The sequence below is a fragment of the Taudactylus pleione genome, unplaced genomic scaffold (genome assembly GCF_031769625.1).
Source record: "Taudactylus pleione unplaced genomic scaffold, aTauple2 ptg000791l, whole genome shotgun sequence".
Classification (NCBI taxonomy): Eukaryota; Metazoa; Chordata; class Amphibia; order Anura; family Myobatrachidae; genus Taudactylus; species Taudactylus pleione.
Window position 1 is genome coordinate 3,428,730 of NW_028285193.1, and position 22,485 is coordinate 3,451,214.

At 46.0% G+C, this 22,485-nt stretch overlaps 1 protein-coding gene across 5 annotated transcripts in view; it reads right to left on the reverse strand.

Annotated features, from left to right (window-relative positions):
• The window catches only part of ASAP1 (ArfGAP with SH3 domain, ankyrin repeat and PH domain 1), a 354,817-nt gene that overhangs the window by 213,204 nt on the left and 119,128 nt on the right, over window positions 1-22,485 (reverse strand). For 2 of the 5 annotated variants that reach the window (XM_088457891.1, XM_088457887.1), the window contains exon 3: window positions 4,845-4,971. In XM_088457891.1, the coding sequence (XP_088314017.1) occupies window positions 4,845-4,971 (127 nt within the window). Of the gene's footprint in view, window positions 1-4,844; window positions 4,972-7,289; window positions 7,300-8,646; window positions 8,956-22,485 lie in introns of those variants that run through there. The other 3 variants (XM_088457888.1, XM_088457889.1, XM_088457890.1) reach the window with 3 other exon arrangements.

The following is a 22,485-nucleotide window of genomic DNA, read 5'->3' on the forward strand; positions in this document are numbered from 1 at the left end:
GCCTTTCAGCGGAGTCTCTGATCTGCTGTTTGCTTACAAAGACGCACCCATCGGCCGCTATGTCAAGGCAACCTATGGTTGCATAGTGTTCATTCTAGCACCTTACATAGTGTTCATTCTAGCACCTTACATAGTGTTCATTCTAGCACCTTGCAGTTCCTCTATCCAGCCTGGGGTGTCACTCTCGGCCCTAGTGATTCTAGCACACAAACTGCTGTATTTCAGGAGGGGTTTTTTTGCATCAGCTGAGTGTGCTAGAAGCACCAGAGTGACATTCCAGGCAGGATAGAGGAACTACATGGGGTGTGACAGGTGCAGGGAGCTAGAATAAAGACTAGTTGCTCAGAATGTCTCTTGGAAGTCAGCCGCCGGAGCCATTGTAACTGCATACACACACGCAATGTTCATTCTAGCACCCTGCACCTGTTAAAACCCGTGCAGTTCCTCTTTCCTGTCTGGGATGTCGATCTCTGCTCTGGTGCTTATGGAACACAAACTTCTTAATCTCAGCAGTTTGTTGCATCAGCTGAGTGTGCTAGAATCACCAGAGAAGAGAGCGACACTCCTGGCAGGATAGAGGATCTGCACGGGTTGTGACAGGTGCAGGGTGCTAGAATGAAGACTACACACTCATTACGTCCATATCTGAATCTGGCCCTAAATCCTATATCATATGTATATGTGCAGAAAATTATACAATGCCTAATGGTATGAATGTTAAATCGCTCGGATGCTAAATGGATTAGCATAACAGCACACCTCTATCAGTGAGGTCACCGAAAAAGGAGGGGTTTTGGAAAGGAACAAAATAATTTGTAGAATGAAAAAGAAAAACCAAAAAAAAAAAAGCAGTAAAATGTTTTACACATGGACAGTTTTTGTGGTGGAACTTCGTACCTCCTATTCTTTCCCTAGGTGGTAGGTCACGCCAGTGTAGTTCATGTGTTTTAATTCTATTTTATTTTTAAGAAACAGTTTTGCATTTATAGTTCTGTATGCGATTGCTTTATTAAATTAAAATATTTGTTACACAATGTGACTTTTTTTGTCATATTAAATCCATGTACTAGTGTTCTGTCTCTGTGTTCTTAATGAATACCATAGCTGCCCACTCTTCTGGGGTTTCCAGGAGACTCATACATTTGGGGGTAGTTCTCACAGCTCCTGGGATAGTGGCAACTGTCCCGCATCCCGACCACTTTAACTGTGAAGTGGTAAAAAAAGTGACGCGATTTACTCTGAATCTTGTCATTGTGGACCCGCAAAGTAATGTCACGAATCGTGGCTCTACATCATGAGGGACTGCTATGAAGCAATATATACATCATGCCCATGGTGCTCTCTCCTGAGCCTCCCCTTCGATGGATATCCCAGAGGCCTCCTCCAAAACGTTGGCAAGTATCATGCATTACCTTGGCTCTGTTTTTACATTACTTCATACAGGCTGGGAACCATTTGGCTTAAAGTAACTGATTACATTAAGAGTACATTAGCGCTTCTGCTAGGCTGTTTTACCAGGGCCGTGCCCTGCTCAATTTCAAAAGGGTAGAATGTGCCCTGCCCCTTTGGCAGCTCCCCGCTAAAACAATCTGCCGGGTGCCCTCCCAACCTGCGGGCCTTAAGTGTTCCGTGTGTGGGATAAATACCAGTGTTGTGACCACCACCAGTGCGCCCGGCATCTATTCACAGAGAAGGGGAGAAGGGCAGCCCTTCATGTCCATAAGTGCAAGGCACGCCCCCCAAGAGTGATGAAAAGGGGGCGCGTATTAAAGACATGCCCCACCGTGGCCATGCCCCTTACCTAGATTGTACACTAACTACATTTTGGAATATGTCATGGAGTAACGGAAGACTGTCAGTAGAGTGTTAGCTCTTGTGTGTAGTCTTAGCATTGGCAGGCTGTTGTGTTTATATGTGAGTGCGAGAAAGCTTTATTTGGGAGAATGATATCATTATTATAGTATAGTATATTTTGACTAACCCTTTCAATCCGATAATTAAACGCATGCGCAGGAATGTTTTGTCATGACAGTCCACAATGTTCTATTACAGAGGGAAAAAAAAACAATTTATAGACAGGCAGACATGGAAAACTTTTTGAAACGGATAATACATTCTTTTAAGCAGATAAAGCAAGTAACGGATGAATTCCCATTTTATTTTACACACACTGGTGAGCCAAGTAACCTTCACTTACACACTATGGAGCTGAACTAATATTCATAGGAATGTGGCCTATTATTCCCTGGTAACTAATGACATCACACAGACATTATTTCAGATGAATTGACAGAATCCATTCTCATGACCTTTGTGCCTCAATGATGTGGTCAGGCCCCATTCTCATGAATACTGGCCCATCCCACAATATGGCTGCCTCCAGTGTGGTGACAGTTTGAGGTGACTTGTTACTGTCATAAGAATGGCTTCGACTAACGCACTGCCTGCCAATCAGTGTACGGGGACCCAGTGTATTCATTGCACAGCTCCTAACCAATGGGCCGGACTACAACGTCCTCACTTTCTTACAGCTGCATCAGACCTACACCTGTACTTCCTTACAGGTATTACATTACATATCGCAACTCACAGTTTCCCGAACTCCGCCATTACAGTCCAGGTTTTAAGGATATCTATGCTTGAGTCCAGATGGTGAAATCAAATTGACTGAGGTACTGATTAAGTCACCTGTGCTCAAGCATGGATATCCTTAAAACCTGGACTGTAATGGCAGAGTTTGGGAAACGGTTGTCATCCCTTCTCTGCCAGGGTCTTTATCTGTAAACCGGTCATCCAGAAATTTCCGACGTATGGAAAGGAAAAAAAAGATTCAAATTATTGCCACGGTTTGCTGATATGGTAATAAATACAGATGTGGAAGTCTATGTCCTAAACCTTGGAGAGATAAAGCAGATGGAGATAAAGGGGGTCTAGTTACTGAGCAGTGTTAGTAGCCAGAGTGAAAAGTGATAAGAAAGTGATAAGGTGCCAGCCAATCAGCTCCCAACTGTCATCTCACAGGCTGTGTTTGAAAAATGACAGTTGGGAGCTGATTGGCTGGTACCTTATCACTTTCTTATCACTTTTCACTCTGTCTCCTAACACTGCTTAGTAAATAGACCCCGTAGAAGCAATCAATCAGCTCCTAACTGTCACTTTACAGGCTGTGTTTGAAAAATAACAGTTAGGATCTGATTGGTTGGTACCAAGGCTTAGTTCATAGACCCCCCACTATCACCAACTGTTCCTTCCCATTGATACGTTGAGGAGCTCTGATAAACAAAGTAAGGGGAACACCAGAGGCAGCATGGTGAAAGCCAGGTGAAAAAGGAGGGAATATTTAATTGTTTTAGCAGATTTTAGGACTTGGAGCCCCAAATTACAATAGATCCAGGACAGAAATGTGATCACCTCACCGATGTTTGTTATCTGTAGTGCAGGGCAAGTTGGAAAGCAACCTTTATGAGATTGCTTTCTCCTGCATCTGTAGAAGCAATCGGGTGTCCACAAGTAGAAAACATCGCTATTTACAGGTGAACCTGTCGCATTCCACCGCGGAAAACTCTAGACTGGAACAAACAGTAATAGCCGACATAAGGCATCTACACTGTTGGTCCTTTAAATCTGTGGCTGGCCCCCGATGCAATACAAGGATTAATGCACTAGTTGCAATAACTCATCTTTGTCTCATTCAAGAGCAACACAAAATACTTATCCTCGAAGCTAGCCATTCATTCCAGCAATGGGGACATCCCACGAGCCAGACAAGTAGGGTATCCAAATACAGTACGTACTGGGCCTAACTTTTTGAGTTGTTTCCAAAGGAACCAAAGAGTCGACCCCATCAGCGCTTCTGAAACCAACACCACCATAGCCATCATGCAGGTGGGTGGCTCACATTTCACAGGGCATCGCCATGAAAGCTACACTGGATGGCATCTGTGGGGTTCTAAATGGCGGCCAATGATGGTGATAAATAACTTCAGAGAGGGGGGGGGGGGGTACACAACTCAAGCACAGGAAGGATATAAGTGACCCTTTGGATGGGATGTGTAAAACATTAATTCGCTTTTAGATGCGATCAACCCGTCCAGTTCAAGCATCCAGTACACTAAACAATTACACATAAATTGCGTCAATTAAAAATGAGCTGGTATGCTCCACAAAGGGCTCGTTTTCATTGAGAGTTTAATCCATGTTCAAAAACCCCGTACATATTTATCACAGTAAGAGGCTAAAATAGTAACAATACTCTGTGCATGATGATAAAGTGATATGTTTATATTAATATGATGCACATTATTACAATCCCAATACATTGCTGCTTTATAAATATACACTATAAAACATACATTGTTTATTACTATACACCTTAATTAACTTGTGCAATGCTAAGAAAATAAATCACAAATGAATGCATTCATAACAGTTAAAAATGACACAAGGTAACCCACAAATTGCTAAAGAGTTCGGTGTCCAGCTCCAAGGAGGCATCCTTACATCTATGGACATACTCTACCTCCAATTACCATTTTAATGATTGTTCCTATCACGCTGCTTATTACGTCTTTATATATTTACTGCATTCTACAGTTACCAGGGAAATAAATTATAGTCAAGTTACACAACCATAATAATAAACACATTTACACACGGCTGTCTTGTGTTAGGTCATTAGATCCAGCACTTCCTCATATTAAATATTAAAGGCAGCAAGACTCGTTTTGCTCCGAATGATAAAACAATTAAGCACTAAGGTACCATGACAGATACAGCACATCAGTCCAATGCCCCCCCCCCTCCCACCAACGTTCACAGTACGCACCCCAAAATTTTGCTCTTACCTCTTCCAGCACAGTGATGGAGTGTCTGCAGCTCTGCAGTCTGGTGGTGAAGCTGGACGTGGTCGGGGAATTGTAATCCTCGGTGGTTTCGGAAATAAACTCGGACACCGAGATCTGATCCGGCATCCTAGCCATGGGGATACAAAAACACAAGCAGATGAGGAAATGAGGAGAGAGAGGGAGAGAGAGAGAGAGAGAGAGAGAGGGTCCAGGGGAGGGGGCGGGGTAACAGCGAGCCCTCGACAACATACTGTACACAGCAAAATCTGGGAATAGGGGAGGGAAGACAAACTGAGAGAGCAGACAAAGACCATCCACAATACGAAACCGTGTTTTTGCTAAACCCGTCATATTTTTTTGCTTTGCATGTTCGGTATCAAAAGGAAAGATGGCAACACTAACGAAGGTTATAAAACAAAACAAACAAATGAAGGGACACTGAAGCAATGCAGACTGCCAAGGAGAAGCCCCGGAAACTTGCAGGGAGGCGCAGAATCCAAATACTGCATTAAATAATTAACGGTAATTCAGTGGGGAGTTACCAAGCACGTTAAATACATTGAGATGTATAATTACAAAACGCAGCTATTTCTGGCGAGATGTTATAGAGCTGAAACCAGGGCGCCAGGCTGATAAAGGTCAGGACAGTTGGGGCAGTAGCTTGCAAACAAGGCAGAGGAATGAGGTGTTATATATATATATATATATATATATACACATATATATACACACACACGGTTCATGGAGCCATTTGGGGTCAGCGAAAGAGAACCACTACAGTGTACGACTGCAACACCCTGAAACCCCCTTTTATGACAGCACATATAAAAGTCACTGGCTTCGCTGTAACCAGCTACAAAAGAATTAACTTGAGTTATTTGGGTTTAACGCAGGGAGGGCTGTGGTTATCGAACTTTGCATAACAAGAGGCGTTCAATCAATAGCAGCCATGGACACTAAGCATAACCATGTGTGCATGGTATATATATGTCATCGTGACAGCAGCAGGCACTGGGAATAACGGGGAACAGAAGAAGCTTCTGAAAAGAGCACGCCCAATTCAAGTCACAAGGCACCGCAAATGTACGGCACACACCATGAACCTGACGTCACAGAAACCAGAGAGGTATCCCCCCCCCCCCCTCCATCCAAAACAAAATGCAAGAACAGATGTAGGCAACCTGTGGTTCTCCAGGAGCTGCTGAGACTTGCTGTACCACAGCCGCTAGCCAGTCGCAGGTTAACTAAACATGGCCTGGAGACGTTTAAATGCACGCAACATACTTGCACCAGTTTATAATGTATCCAACCTATGCAATTTTGTGTACACTGATCTTAAGCAACTATACAGTATACTCATCTGACACACAGGTACAGGACACCTGAGTGAGACACAGAACTGGCTCAGCAACATTCTATTATTTTTATTTACTGGCGATCAGCATATAAATCATGTACATACCATTCCTACAGATCTGCACTCCAAGCACGTTCCTAAGAGGCATATTCACAAAATGACAAGCACATTCAAGTTCCGTATACTGCCACATCACATCCACAGACATAGCTACAATGCAGAGCACACATTACGCATCCCCTCCAAGTGACTGGCACACAGGCAACATAACTAAATATATATGACTGGCACACATAAAAAAAAAAAAAATATATATATATACAGATCATTCAAGCATCTCAGGCATACGTAGCTGATGCATTGAGTACCCGACTGAATGTGTGCTAAGTATACACAGAAATAGCATACATGTATAGTATAATCCATGTAGACGTAACAGTCTACATGAAGAGCTGACAAAGATGGTAGACGGATGTGATTGACAAATAATGGACATACATGGCACACAAATCAGGACAATTATACATGCATGACTTATAAATAGGCGGGGTAAGAAGTGCCCTTCAACATACTATGAAACGTCCCCTTCAGCCAAAAACAAGTTTCTCTCAATAGCTCTGACCCAATCCCGCTAATCACAGGTTATTTTACATGTGTTCACCTCCCATTAATATGAACCCTAAATGACCAGTTCCATACATTATCACTACCCTATGCTGAATGTTGGGCCAATAAAGAATTCAGAGAATGAGCACCGATACACCACATGGCCACGAGCACCGGTACACCACATGGCCATAAGCACCGGTACACCACATGGCCATAAGCACCGGTACACACACTTGCCAAGCAGACAAAATACATAGAAGATGTTGTGCATAGATGTAAGAGGTATACAGCATTCACATAGGTCAAAAGGATGGTGACATGTCAAGAGTATGGAATACATCCATGTCAAAAGTAAAGTTAGGAAGATATAAACAAGCTATGTTGGGAATAAATACATAACGGCAGGATGGTAAACATACATAAATATAAGTCAGCAGAATGTAATACATACATGACAACAAGATTTTATACAAACATACATGTCAGCAGGATGGTATATACATATCAGCAAGATGTATAGATGCATACATGTCATCAGGATGGTATACATACATGACAGCAGGACTATATACAAATATACAGGATGTTATACAAGCTGAATACAGAATGGTATACATGCATGACAGCAGGAAGGTATACATATATGAAAGCAGGATGACATACATACATGTCAGCAGGATGATATACATGTATTAATGCAGGATGGTATACATATATGAAAGCAGGGTGGTATACATACATGACAGCAGGATGGTATACATATATGAAAGCAAGGTAGTATACATATATGACAGCAGGAGGGATATAGATTATAGTACTGTGGTATACATAATAGCAGGATGGTAGATGCACATGAAAGCAAGGTGGCATATATACGTGACAGCAGGATGGTATACAAAACATAGGAAAGTAAGGTGGTATACATACATGTCAGTAGGGTAATATACATACATGACAACAGGATGGTATACATACATGACAGCAGGATGGTATACATACATGACAGCAGGATGGTACATGACAGCAGGATGGTATACATACATGACAGCAGGATGGTATACATACATGATAGGAGGATGGTATACCTACATGACAGCAGGATGGTATACATATATGACAGCAGAATGATATACATATATGAAAGCAGGGTGATATACATACATAACAACAGGATGGTATACATACATGATAGCAGGATGGTATACATACATGACAGCAGGATTGTATACATATATGAAAGCAGGGTGATATACATATATGTCAGCAGGATGGTATACATACGTCAGCAGGATTGTATACATATATGAAAGTAGGGTGATATACATACAGTATATGAAAGCAGGGTGGTATACATACATGTCAGTAGGGTAATATACATACATGACAACAGGAAGGTATACATACATGACAGCAAGGTGGTATACATGTATCAATGCAGGATGATATACATACATGACAGCAGGATGGTATACATACATGACAGCAGAATGATATCCATACATGACAGCGGGATGGTATACATACATAACAGCAGGATGGTATACATACACGACAGCAGGATGGTATACATACACGACAGCAGGATGGTATACATACATGACAGCAGAATGATATACATACATGAAAGCAGAATGATATACATACATGAAAGCAGGATGGTATACATACACGACAGCAGGGTGATATACATACATAACAACAGGATGGTATACATACATGACAGCAGGATTGTATACATATATGAAAGCAGGGTGGTATACATACATGATAGCAGGATGGTATACATACATGACAGCAGGATTGTATACATATATGAAAGCAGGGTGGTATACATACATGTCAGCAGGATGGTGGTGCAGTCAGTGAATGCAGCCTCCTGTCTGTGTGTCTGCCTGTGTCAGTGAGTCCCCCAGGGATGTGCTCTCTCTATTCACCTCCAGCTCTGCCTCCCGTTGCCTGACTCATCCCCCCCCGGGAGCCGCACCATCCCAGCCCGGACTCCAGCGCTCTCCTATCCGGGTGTATAGCGGCAGCAGCTCTGTCCCGTCCCGCACAGACCGAGCAGCAGCAGCAACAACCTCAGCTCAGCCCGCCTGCCAGGGAGCGAGCACAGCGGGGACACAGCACATCGGGAGCGCGCACCGCGAGGACACAGCTGAACACAGGGAGCGCGCACCGTAGGGACACCGCAGAACACAGGGAGCGCGCACCGCGGGGACACAGTAGCACACAGGCGGCGCGCCGCGCATTGCTAGGCACAGGGGCTTGCTGGGCGTTCCGGGAGCGCGCAGATTGCACGCTGTGCGCGTTCACCAAGAAGGAGGAGAGAGCTGAGCGCGGAATGTCTCATCTCATTCATTCATTTACTCTAGTCACATTCAAACAGACAGACATGCTCATCGCCTTTCTAAACACATGTACATACATCCACTGTGTGCTCCTCTCCACACACACATACATGTATACACTGTGCTCCTCTCCACACACACACATACATCCACTGTGCTCCTCTCCACACATACATACATACATCCACTGTGCTCCTCTCCACACACATACATACATCCACTGTGCTCCTCTCCACACACATACATACATCCACTGTGCTCCTCTCCACACACATACATCCACTGTGCTCCTCTCCACACATATACATACATCCACTGTGCTCCTCTCCACACATATACATACATCCACTGTGCTCCTCTCCACACACATACATACATCCACTGTGCTCCTCTCCACACACATACATCCACTGTGCTCCTCTCCACACATATACATACATCCACTGTGCTCCTCTCCACACACATACATACATCCACTGTGCTCCTCTCTACACATACATACATCCACTGTGCTCCTCTACACATACATACATCCACTGTGCTCCTCTACACATACATACATCCACTGTGCTCCTCTCCACACACATACATACATCCACTGTGCTCCTCTCTACACATACATACATCCACTGTGCTCCTCTCCACACACATACATACATCCACTGTGCTCCTCTCCACACACACACATACATCCACTGTGCTCCTCTCCACACACATACATACATCCACTGTGCTCCTCTCCACACACATACATCCACTGTGCTCCTCTCCACACATATACATACATCCACTGTGCTCCTCTCCACACACATACATACATCCACTGTGCTCCTCTCTACACATACATACATCCACTGTGCTCCTCTACACATACATACATCCACTGTGCTCCTCTACACATACATACATCCACTGTGCTCCTCTACACACACATACATACATCCACTGTGCTCCTCTACACATACATACATCCACTGTGCTCCTCTCCACACACATACATACATCCACTGTGCTCCTCTCCACACACACACATACATCCACTGTGCTCCTCTCTACACATACATACATCCACTGTGCTCCTCTACACATACATACATCCACTGTGCTCCTCTCCACACATATACATACATCCACTGTGCTCCTCTCCACACACATACATACATCCACTGTGCTCCTCTCTACACATACACACATCCACTGTGCTCCTCTACACATACATACATCCACTGTGCTCCTCTCCACACATATACATACATCCACTGTGCTCCTCTCTACACATACATACATCCACTGTGCTCCTCTACACATACATACATCCACTGTGCTCCTCTCCACACACATACATTTACTGTGCTCCTCTACACACACATACATACATCCACTGTGCTCCTCTCCACACACATACATCCACTGTGCTCCTCTCCACACACACACATACATCCACTGTGCTCCTCTCCACACACACACATACATCCACTGTGCTCCTCTCCACACACACACATACATCCACTGTGCTCCTCTCCACACACACATACATCCACTGTGCTCCTCTCCACACACACACATACATACATCCACTGTGCTCCTCTCCACACACACATACATCCACTGTGCTCCTCTCCACACACACATACATCCACTGTGCTCCTCTCTACACACATACATCCACTGTGCTCCTCTCCACACACACATACATCCACTGTGCTCCTCTCTACACACATACATCCACTGTGCTCCTCTCCACACACACATACATCCACTGTGCTCCTCTCTACACACATACATCCACTGTGCTCCTCTCCACACACACATACATTCACTGTGCTCCTCTCCACACATACATCCACTGTGTGCTCCTCTCCACACACAGACATACATCCACTGTGCTCCTCTCCACACACATACATACATCCACTGTGCTCCTCCCCACACACACACATACATACATCCACTGTGTGCTCCTCTCCACACACATACATACATCCACTGTGCTCCTCTCCACACACATACATACATCCACTGTGCTCCTCTCCACACACATACATACATCCACTGTGCTCCTCTCCACACACATACATACATCCACTGTGCTCCTCTCCACACACATACATCCACTGTGCTCCTCTCCACACACATACATACATCCACTGTGCTCCTCTCCACACACATACATACATCCACTGTGCTCCTCTCTACACATACATACATCCACTGTGCTCCTCTACACATACACATACATCCACTGTGCTCCTCTCTACACACATACATCCACTGTGCTCCTCTCCACACACACATACATCCACTGTGCTCCTCTCTACACACATACATCCACTGTGCTCCTCTCCACACACACATACATCCACTGTGCTCCTCTCTACACACATACATCCACTGTGCTCCTCTCCACACACACATACATTCACTGTGCTCCTCTCCACACATACATCCACTGTGTGCTCCTCTCCACACACAGACATACATCCACTGTGCTCCTCTCCACACACATACATACATCCACTGTGCTCCTCCCCACACACACACATACATACATCCACTGTGTGCTCCTCTCCACACACATACATACATCCACTGTGCTCCTCTCCACACACATACATACATCCACTGTGCTCCTCTCCACACACATACATACATCCACTGTGCTCCTCTCCACACACATACATACATCCACTGTGCTCCTCTCCACACACATACATACATCCACTGTGCTCCTCTCCACACACATACATACATCCACTGTGCTCCTCTCCACACACATACATCCACTGTGCTCCTCTCCACACATATACATACATCCACTGTGCTCCTCTCCACACACATACATACATCCACTGTGCTCCTCTCCACACACATACATACATCCACTGTGCTCCTCTCTACACATACATACATCCACTGTGCTCCTCTACACATACATACATCCACTGTGCTCCTCTCTACACATACATACATCCACTGTGCTCCTCTACACATACATACATCCACTGTGCTCCTCTCCACACACATACATTTACTGTGCTCCTCTACACACACATACATACATCCACTGTGCTCCTCTACACATACATACATCCACTGTGCTCCTCTCCACACACATACATTTACTGTGCTCCTCTCCACACACATACATACATCCACTGTGCTCCTCTCCACACACACATACATCCACTGTGCTCCTCTCCAAACACACATACATCCACTGTGCTCCTCTCTACACACATACATCCACTGTGCTCCTCTCCACACACACATACATCCACTGTGCTCCTCTCTACACAAATACATCCACTGTGCTCCTCTCCACACACACATACATCCACTGTGCTCCTCTCTACACACATACATCCACTGTGCTCCTCTCCACACACACATACATTCACTGTGCTCCTCTCCACACATACATCCACTGTGTGCTCCTCTCCACACACAGACATACATCCACTGTGCTCCTCTCCACACACATACATACATCCACTGTGCTCCTCCCCACACACACACATACATACATCCACTGTGTGCTCCTCTCCACACACATACATACATCCACTGTGCTCCTCTCCACACACATACATACATCCACTGTGCTCCTCTCCACACACATACATACATCCACTGTGCTCCTCCCCACACACACATACATCCACTGTGCTCCTCCCCACACACATACATACATCCACTGTGCTCCTCTCCACACACATACATCCACTGTGCTCCTCCCCACACACACATACATCCACTGTGCTCCTCTCCACACACACATACATCCACTGTGCTCCTCCCCACACACACATACATCCACTGTGCTCCTCCCCACACACATACATACATCCACTGTGCTCCTCTCCACACACATACATACATCCACTGTGCTCCTCCCCACACACACATACATCCACTGTGCTCCTCTCCACACACATACATACATCCACTGTGCTCCTCCCCACACACATACATACATCCACTGTGCTCCTCCCCACACACACATACATCCACTGTGCTCCTCTCCACACACATACATACATATACTGTGCTCCTCTCCACACACATACATACATCCACTGTGCTCCTCTCCACACACATACATCCACTGTGCTCCTCTCCACACACATACATACATACATACATACATCCACTGTGCTCCTCTCCACACACACATCCACTGTGCTCCTCTCCACACATACACATACATACATCCACTGTGCTCCTCTCCACATACATACATCCACTGTGCTCCTCCACACACATACATACATACATACATCCACTGTGCTCCTCTCCACACACATACATACATCCACTGTACTCCTCTCCACACATACATCCACTGTGCTCCTCTCCACACACACATACATACATCCACTGTGCTCCTCTCCACACACATACATCCACTGTGCTCCTCTCCACACACATACATCCACTGTGCTCCTCTCCACACACATACATACATCCACTGTGCTCCTCTCCACAAACATACATCCACTGTGCTCCTCTCCACACACACATACATCCACTGTGCTCCTCTCCACACACATACATCCACTGTGCTCTTCACACATCCACTGTGCTCTTCTCCACACACATACATCCACTGTGCACTTCTCCACACACACATACATCCACTGTGCTCTTCTCCACACACATACATCCACTGTGCACTTCTCCACACACACAAACATCCACTGTGCACTTCTCCACACACACATACATCCACTGTGCTCTTTTCCACACACATACATCCACTGTGCTCTTCTCCACACACACGTACATCCACTGTGCTCCTCTCCACACACACACACACACATACATCCACTTTGCTCCTCTCCACACACACATACATCCACTGTGCTCCTCTCCACACACATACATCCACTGTGCTCCTCTCCACACACACATACATCTACTCTGCTCCTCTCCACACACACATACATCCACTGTGCTCCTCTCCACGCATACATTCACTGTACTCCTCTCCACACACACATACATCCACTGTGCTCCTCTCCACACACACATACATCCACTGTGCTCTTCACACACACACATCCAAAGTGCTCCTCTCCACACACATACATCCACTGTACTCCTCTCCACACACATACATCCACTGTGCTCCTCTCCACACAAACATACATCCACTGTGCTCCTCTCCACACACACATACATCCACTGTGCTCCTCTCCACACACACACATACATACATCCACTGTACTCCTTTCCACACATACATACATACATACATCCACTGCACTCCTCTCCACACACATCCACTGTGCTCCTCTCCTCACACACACATACATCCACTGTTCTCCTCTCCACACACACACATACATCCACTGTGCTCCTCCACACACATACATACATCCACTGTGCTCCTCTCCACACATATACATACATCCACTGTGCTCCTCTCCACACACATACATACATCCACTGTGCTCCTCTCCACATACATACATCCACTGTGCTCCTCTCCAAACCTACACATACATCCACTGGGCTCCTCTCCACACACACATACATCCACTGGGCTCCTCTCCACACACACACATACATCCACTGGGCTCCTCTCCACACACACACATACATCCACTGGGCTCCTCTCCACACACACACATACATCCACTGGGCTCCTCTCCACACACATACATCCACTGTGCTCCTCTCCACACACACACATCCACTGTGCTCCTCTCCACACAAACATACATCCACTGTGCTCTTCTCAACACACACATACATCCACTGTGCTCCTCTCCATACACACAAACATACATCCACTGTGCTGCTCTGTACACATACACAGATACATCCACTGTGCTCCTCTCTCCACACACACACACATACATCCACTGTGCTCCTCTCCACACACACACATACAGTCAGGTGCATAAATATTGGGACATTGACAGAATTTTCATATTTTGGCCTCTATTCACCACCACAATGGCTTTGAAATGAAACAAACAAGATGTGCTTTAACTGCAGACTTTCAGATTTCATTTGAGTGTAATTACATCCAAATCAGGTGAATGGTGTAGGAATTACAACTGTTTCTATATGTGCCTCCCACTTTTTAAGGGGCCAAAAGTAATGGGACTATCAAATCAAAGGCTATTTCATGGACAGGTTTGGGCTATTCCCTCGTTATTTCATTATCCATTCAGCAGGTAAAAGGTGTGGAGTTGATTCTAGGTGTGACATTTGCTTTTGGAATCAGTTGCTGTCGACTCTCAATATGAGATCCAAAGAGCTGTCACTATCAGTGAAGCAAGCCATCATTAGGTAGAAATATCAAAACAAACCCATCAGAGAGATAGCAAAAACATTAGGTGTGGCCAAATCAAATGTTTGGAACATTCTGAAAAAGAAAGAACGCACCGGAGAGATCAGCAACACCAAAAGACCACGGAAAACAACTGTGGTGGATGACAGAAGAATTATTTCCCTGGTGAAGAAAAACCCCTTCACAACAGTTGGCCAAATCAAGAACACTCTCCAGGAGGTAGGTGTATATGTGTCAAAGTCAACAATCAAGAGAAGACTTCACAAGAATGAATATAGAGGGTTCACCACAAGATGTAAACCATTTGTGAGCCACAAAAACAGGAAGACCAGATTTGAGTTTGCCAAACAACATCTAAAAAAGCCATTACAGTTCTGGAACAACATCCTATGGACAGATGAGCCAAAGATCAACTTGTACCAGAGTGATGGGAAGAGTATGGAGAAGGAAAGGAACTGCTAATGATCCAAAACATACCACCTCATCAGTGAAGCATGGTGGTGGTAGTGTCATGGCGTGGGCATGTATGGCTGCCAATGGAACTGGTTCCCTTGTATTTATTGATGATGTGACTGCTGACAAAAGCAGCAGAATGAATTCTGAAATGTTTCAGGCAATATATGCTCATGTTCAGTCAAATGCTTCAGAACTCATTGGACTGCGCTTCACAGTGCAGATGGACAATGACCCGAAGCATACTGCAAAAGCAACCAAAGAGTTTTTTAAGGCTAAAAAGTGGAATGTTATGCAATGGCCAAGTCAATTTCCTGACCTGAATCCGATTGAGCAGGCATTTCACTTGACGAAGACAAAACTGAAGGGAAAATGCCCCAAGAACAAGCAGGAACTGAAGACATTTGCAGTAGAGGCCTGGCAGAGCATCACCAGGGATGAAACCCAGCGTCTGGTGATGTCTATGCATTCCAGACTTCAGGCTGTAATTGCCTGCAAAGGATTTGCAACAAAGTATTAAAAAGTGAAAGTTAGATTTAGGATTGTTTAGTTTGTCCCATTATTTTTGGCCCCTTAAAAAGTGGGAGGCACATATAGAAACCGTTGTAATTCCTACACTGTTCACCTGATTTGGATGTAATTACTCTCAAATTAAATCTGAACGTCTGCAGTTAAAGCACATCTTGTTTGTTTCATTTCAAAGCCATTGTGGTGATGAATAAAAGCCAAAATATGAAAATTCTGTCAATGTCCCAATATTTATGCACCCGACTGTACATCCACTGTGCTCCTCTCCACACACACATACATACATCCACCGTGCTCCTCTCCACACACACCAACATACATCCACTTTGTTCCTCTCCACACATACATCAACTGTGCTCCTCTCCACACACTCACATACATACATCCACTGTATTCTTCTCCACACACATACATACACTGTGCTCCTCTACACACACACATACATCCACTGTGCTCCTCTCCACACACACATACATCTACTGTGCTTCTCTACACACACACATACATCCACTGTGCTCCTCTCCACACACACATACATCCACTGTGCTTCTCTACACACACACATACATCCACTGTGCTCCTCTCCACACACACATACATAGATCCACTGTGCTCCTCTCCACACATACATACATCCACTGTGCTCCTCTCCACACATACATACATCCACTGTGCTCCTCTCCACACATACATACATCCACTGTGCTCCTCTCCACACATACATACATCCACTGTGCTCCTCTCCACACACACATATATCTACTGTGTTCCTCTCCACATACATCCACTGTGCTCCTCTCTACACATATACATCCACTGTGCTCCTCTACAGACACACACACATACATCCACTGTGGTCCTCTACACACACACACACACACACATATATATCCACTGTGCTCCTCTCCACACATACATTCATCTACTGTGCTCCACTCCACAGACACATATCCACTGTGCTCCTCTCCACACACACATGCATCCACTGTGCTCCTCTCTACACAAATGCATCCACTGTGCTCCTCTCTACACACATACATCCACAGTGCTCCTCTGCACACACACACACATCCACTGTGCTCCTCTACACACACACAAATCCACTGTGCTCCTCTCCACACACACATACATCCACTGTGCACCCCTCCACACACACATACATCCACTGTGCTCCTCTCCACACACACATACATCCACTGTGCTCCTCTCTACACACACACACATACATCCACTGTGCTCCTCTCCACACACACATACATTCACTGTGCTCCTCTCTACACATACACACACACATACATCCACTGTGCTCCTCTACACACACACATACATCCACTGTGCTCCTCTCCACACGAACACACACACACATCTACTGTGCTCCTCTCTACACACACACACACATACATCTACTGTGCTCCTCTCCACATACACATACATCCACTGTGCTCCTCTCTACACACATACAACCACTGTGCTCCTCTCCACACACACATACATCCACTGTGCTCCTCTCTACACAAATGCATCCACTGTGCTCCTCTCTACACACATACATCCACAGTGCTCCTCTGCACACACACACACATCCACTGTGCTCCTCTACACACACACAAATCCACTGTGCTCCTCTCCACACACACATACATCCACTGTGCACCCCTCCACACACACATACATCCACTGTGCTCCTCTCCACACACACATACATCCACTGTGCTCCTCTCTACACACACACACACACATAGATCTACTGTGCTCCTCTACACACACACACATCCACTGTGCTCCTCTCCACACACACATCCACTGTGCTCCTCTCCACACACACATACATACATCCACTGTGCTCCTCTCCACACATACATACATACATCCACTGTGCTACTCTCCACACACACACATACATCCACTGTGCTCCTCTCCACACATACATGCATCCACTGTGCTCCTCTCCACACACCCATGCATACATCCACTGTGCTCCTCTGCACACACCCATACATACATCCACTGTGCTCCTCTCCACACATACATACATACATCCACTGTGCTCCTCTCCACACATACATACATCCACTGTGCTCCTCTCCACACATACATCCACTGTGCTCCTCTCCACACACACATACATACATCCACTGTGCTCCTCTCCACACATACATACATCCACTGTGCTCCTCTCCACACACATACATACATCCACTGTGCTCCTCTCCACACACAAACAAACATCTACTGTGCTGCTCTCCACACACACACATACATCCACTGTGCTCCTCTCTACACACACATACATCTACTGTGCTCCTCTACACACACACACATCCACTGTGCTCCTCTACACACACACACATCCACTGTGCTCCTCTACACACACACACATCCACTGTGCTCCTCTACACACACACACACACATACATACATCCACTGTGCTCCTCTCCACACATACATACCTACACTGTGCTCCTCTCCACACACACACATACATCCACTGTGCTCCTCTCCACACATACATACATCCACTGTGCTCCTCTCCACACACACACATACATCCACTGTGCTCCTCTCCACACATACATACATCCACTGTGCTCCTCTCCACACACACACATACATCCACTGTGCTCCTCTCCACACATACATACATCCACTGTGCTCCTCTCCGCACACCCATACATACATCCACTGTGCTCCTCTCCGCACACCCATACATACATCCACTGTGCTCCTCTCCACACACCCATACATACATCCACTGTGCTCCTCTCCACACATACATACATCCACTGTGCTCCTCTCCACACATTCATACATACATCAACTGTGCTCCTCTCCACACATACATACATCCACTGTGCTCCTCTCCACACATACACACATACATCCACTGTGCTCTCCACACACACATACATACATCCACTGTGCTCCTCTCCACACATACATACATCCACTGTGCTCTCCACACACAAACAAACATACATCTACTGTGCTCCTCTCCACACACACACACATACATCCACTGTGCTCCTCTGACACACACATATATCCACTGTGCTCCTCTCTACACACATACATCCACTGTGCTCCTCTCCACACACACATACATCTACTGTGCTCCTCTACACACACACACATCCACTGTGCTCCTCTACACACACACATCCACTGTGCTCCTCTACACACACACACACACACACACATACATACATCCACTGTGCTCCTCTCCACACATACATACCTCCACTGTGCTCCTCTCCACACACACACAAACATACATCTACTGTGCTCCTCTCCACACACACACACACATACATCCACTGTGCTCCTCTCCACACATACATACATCCACTGTGCTCCTCTCCACACACACACACACATACATCCACTGTGCTCCTCTCCACACATACATACATCCACTGTGCTCCTCTCCACACACCCATACATATATCCACTGTGCTCCTCTCCACACACCCATACATACATCCACTGTGCTCCTCTCCACACATTCATACATCCACTGTGCTCCTCTCCACACATACATACATACATACATCCACTGTGCTCCTCTCCACACATACATACATCCACTGTGCTCCTCTCCACACATACACACATACATCCACTGTGCTCCTCTCCACACACACATACATACATCCTCTGTGCTCCTCTCCACACATACATACATCCACTGTGCTCCTCTCCACACACAAACAAACATACATCTACTGTGCTCCTCTCCACACACACACATACATCCACTGTGCTCCTCTCACACACACATACATCCACTGTGCTCCTCTCCACACATACATACATCCACTGTGCTCCTCTCCACACACACATACATCTACTGTGCTCCTCTACACACACACACATCCTCTGTGCTCCTCTACACACACACATCCACTGTGCTCCTCTACACACACACACACACATACATACATCCACTGTGCTCCTCTCCACACATACATACCTCCACTGTGCTCCTCTCCACACACACACAAACATACATCTACTGTGCTCCTCTCCACACACACGCATACATCCACTGTGCTCCTCTCACACACACATACATCCACTGTGCTCCTCTCCACACACACATACATCTACTGTGCTCCTCTACATACACACACACATCCACTGTGCTCCTCTACACACACATCCACTGTGCTCTTCTACTCACACACACATACATCCACCGTGCTCCTCTCCACACACATACATCCACTGCGCTCCTCTCTACACACACACACACATACATACATCCACTTTGCTCCTCTCCACACACACACACATACATCCACTGTGCTCCTCTCTACACACATACATCCACTGTGCTCCTCTACACACACACATAAATATCCACTGTGCTCCTCTCCACACACGCACACACATACATCCACTGTGCTCCTCTCCACACACATACATCCACTGTGCTCCTCTCTCCACACATGCACACACATACATCCACTGTGCTCCTCTCTACACACATACATCTACTGTGCTCCTCTCCACACACACATACTTCCACTGTGCTCCTCTCCACACACACATACATCCACTGTGCTCCTCTCCACACACATACATCCACTGTGCTCCTCTCCACACATGCACACATACATCTCTGTCAGGAGCGCTGCCGATTTTTCAGCTGGTTAGATCTGTCGCAAGGGCAAGATGGCCGCTCGATGTTATTGTTATTTACGCAGGCAAACGACGTACGCAGATGAGAAGGCAGCAGGGGCGTTCCTATGTGAGTGTAGAGTAAGCTATGCCTGGACTTTGCCAACATGCGCAGAAACGAACAATCACTCAACTGTCCGGAACATCGACAATGCTTTCGTCTGAATCAGGTCCCCTGTGCTAATCTCCACATACGTACATACACTGTGATCATCTCCACACACACATATAGACTGAAGTGCCAAAAGTCACGGGATAGCAGTATGTAAATGTAATGGTATGTGGCGTCACCGTACTGTGACATCTTGGAAATACCCAGACCTACATCAGTTGTAATCTGACATCTCGTGAGTCAGTGTGAACACTGGTTAGGCTGCTCATGGCAAGGCGATATGAATTATCAGAGTTCAAACAGGGCATGATAGTCGGTGCCCGATAGATGGGACATTCCATTTCCGAAGCTGTGCAGACATTGAACGTTCCTCGATCAATGGTGTTGCGTGTGTACCGGGAATACCTCATGGAAAGCATTACCACTCCCTGTGGACAGCACAGTGGCCAACCACAGATGCTTAATGATCGTGACCAACATCGTCTGCCCAGAATTATCCATGGTAACAAACATGTGACACTGGTTCAAATCACATCCATGTTTAATGCAGGAGGTACCAGGCGGGTTGGGTATGATATCACGGCAGTCAGGATGCCGTTGGTCATAATACCAACAGTGGTATCACTACACCCATAAGGGCAGAAGGTAAGTCTTACCCTAACCTTCCCTCCCCGGTGCCTAACCCTAACACCCCCTCTAGTGTCTAAACCTAACACTCCCTCCCCTGGTGCCTAAACCTAACAGTATCTAAAGCTATCCCTCCCCCCAGTATCTAAAGCTATCTCTCCCCCTTCGGGATGCCGGCGGTCGGGATTTCGGCCATCGGCATCCTGCACACCGGGATGCTGACTACATCCCATACCAGACACAGGTCTGGTCAGTGTAGCGTACTTTAGCTTCCATGGGATATGGGAGCTGAAGACCCACCAGAGTGCCACTGTTATCACTATGACACTGGACACAGCTCCTCACCTGGGCTAGTGATATTGCTATCTGGACCCTGGAGGGCTGGCAAAAGGTGGCGTGGTCCTATGAGTCACAGTTCCAGTTGTTTTGAGCAGATGGTAGGGTCTGGGTGTAATCCAGACCCCATGAGGCCATGGACACCAGTTGTCAACAAGGCATTTTACAGGCTGGTGGTGGTTCAAAAATGGGGTGGTGTGGGGTGTGTTCTTTTGGTATTAGTAGGGTCTGCCTGAACATGTCATTAACCGGTAATTGCTACTGTATGTTGCATTTCTTGATGACCATTT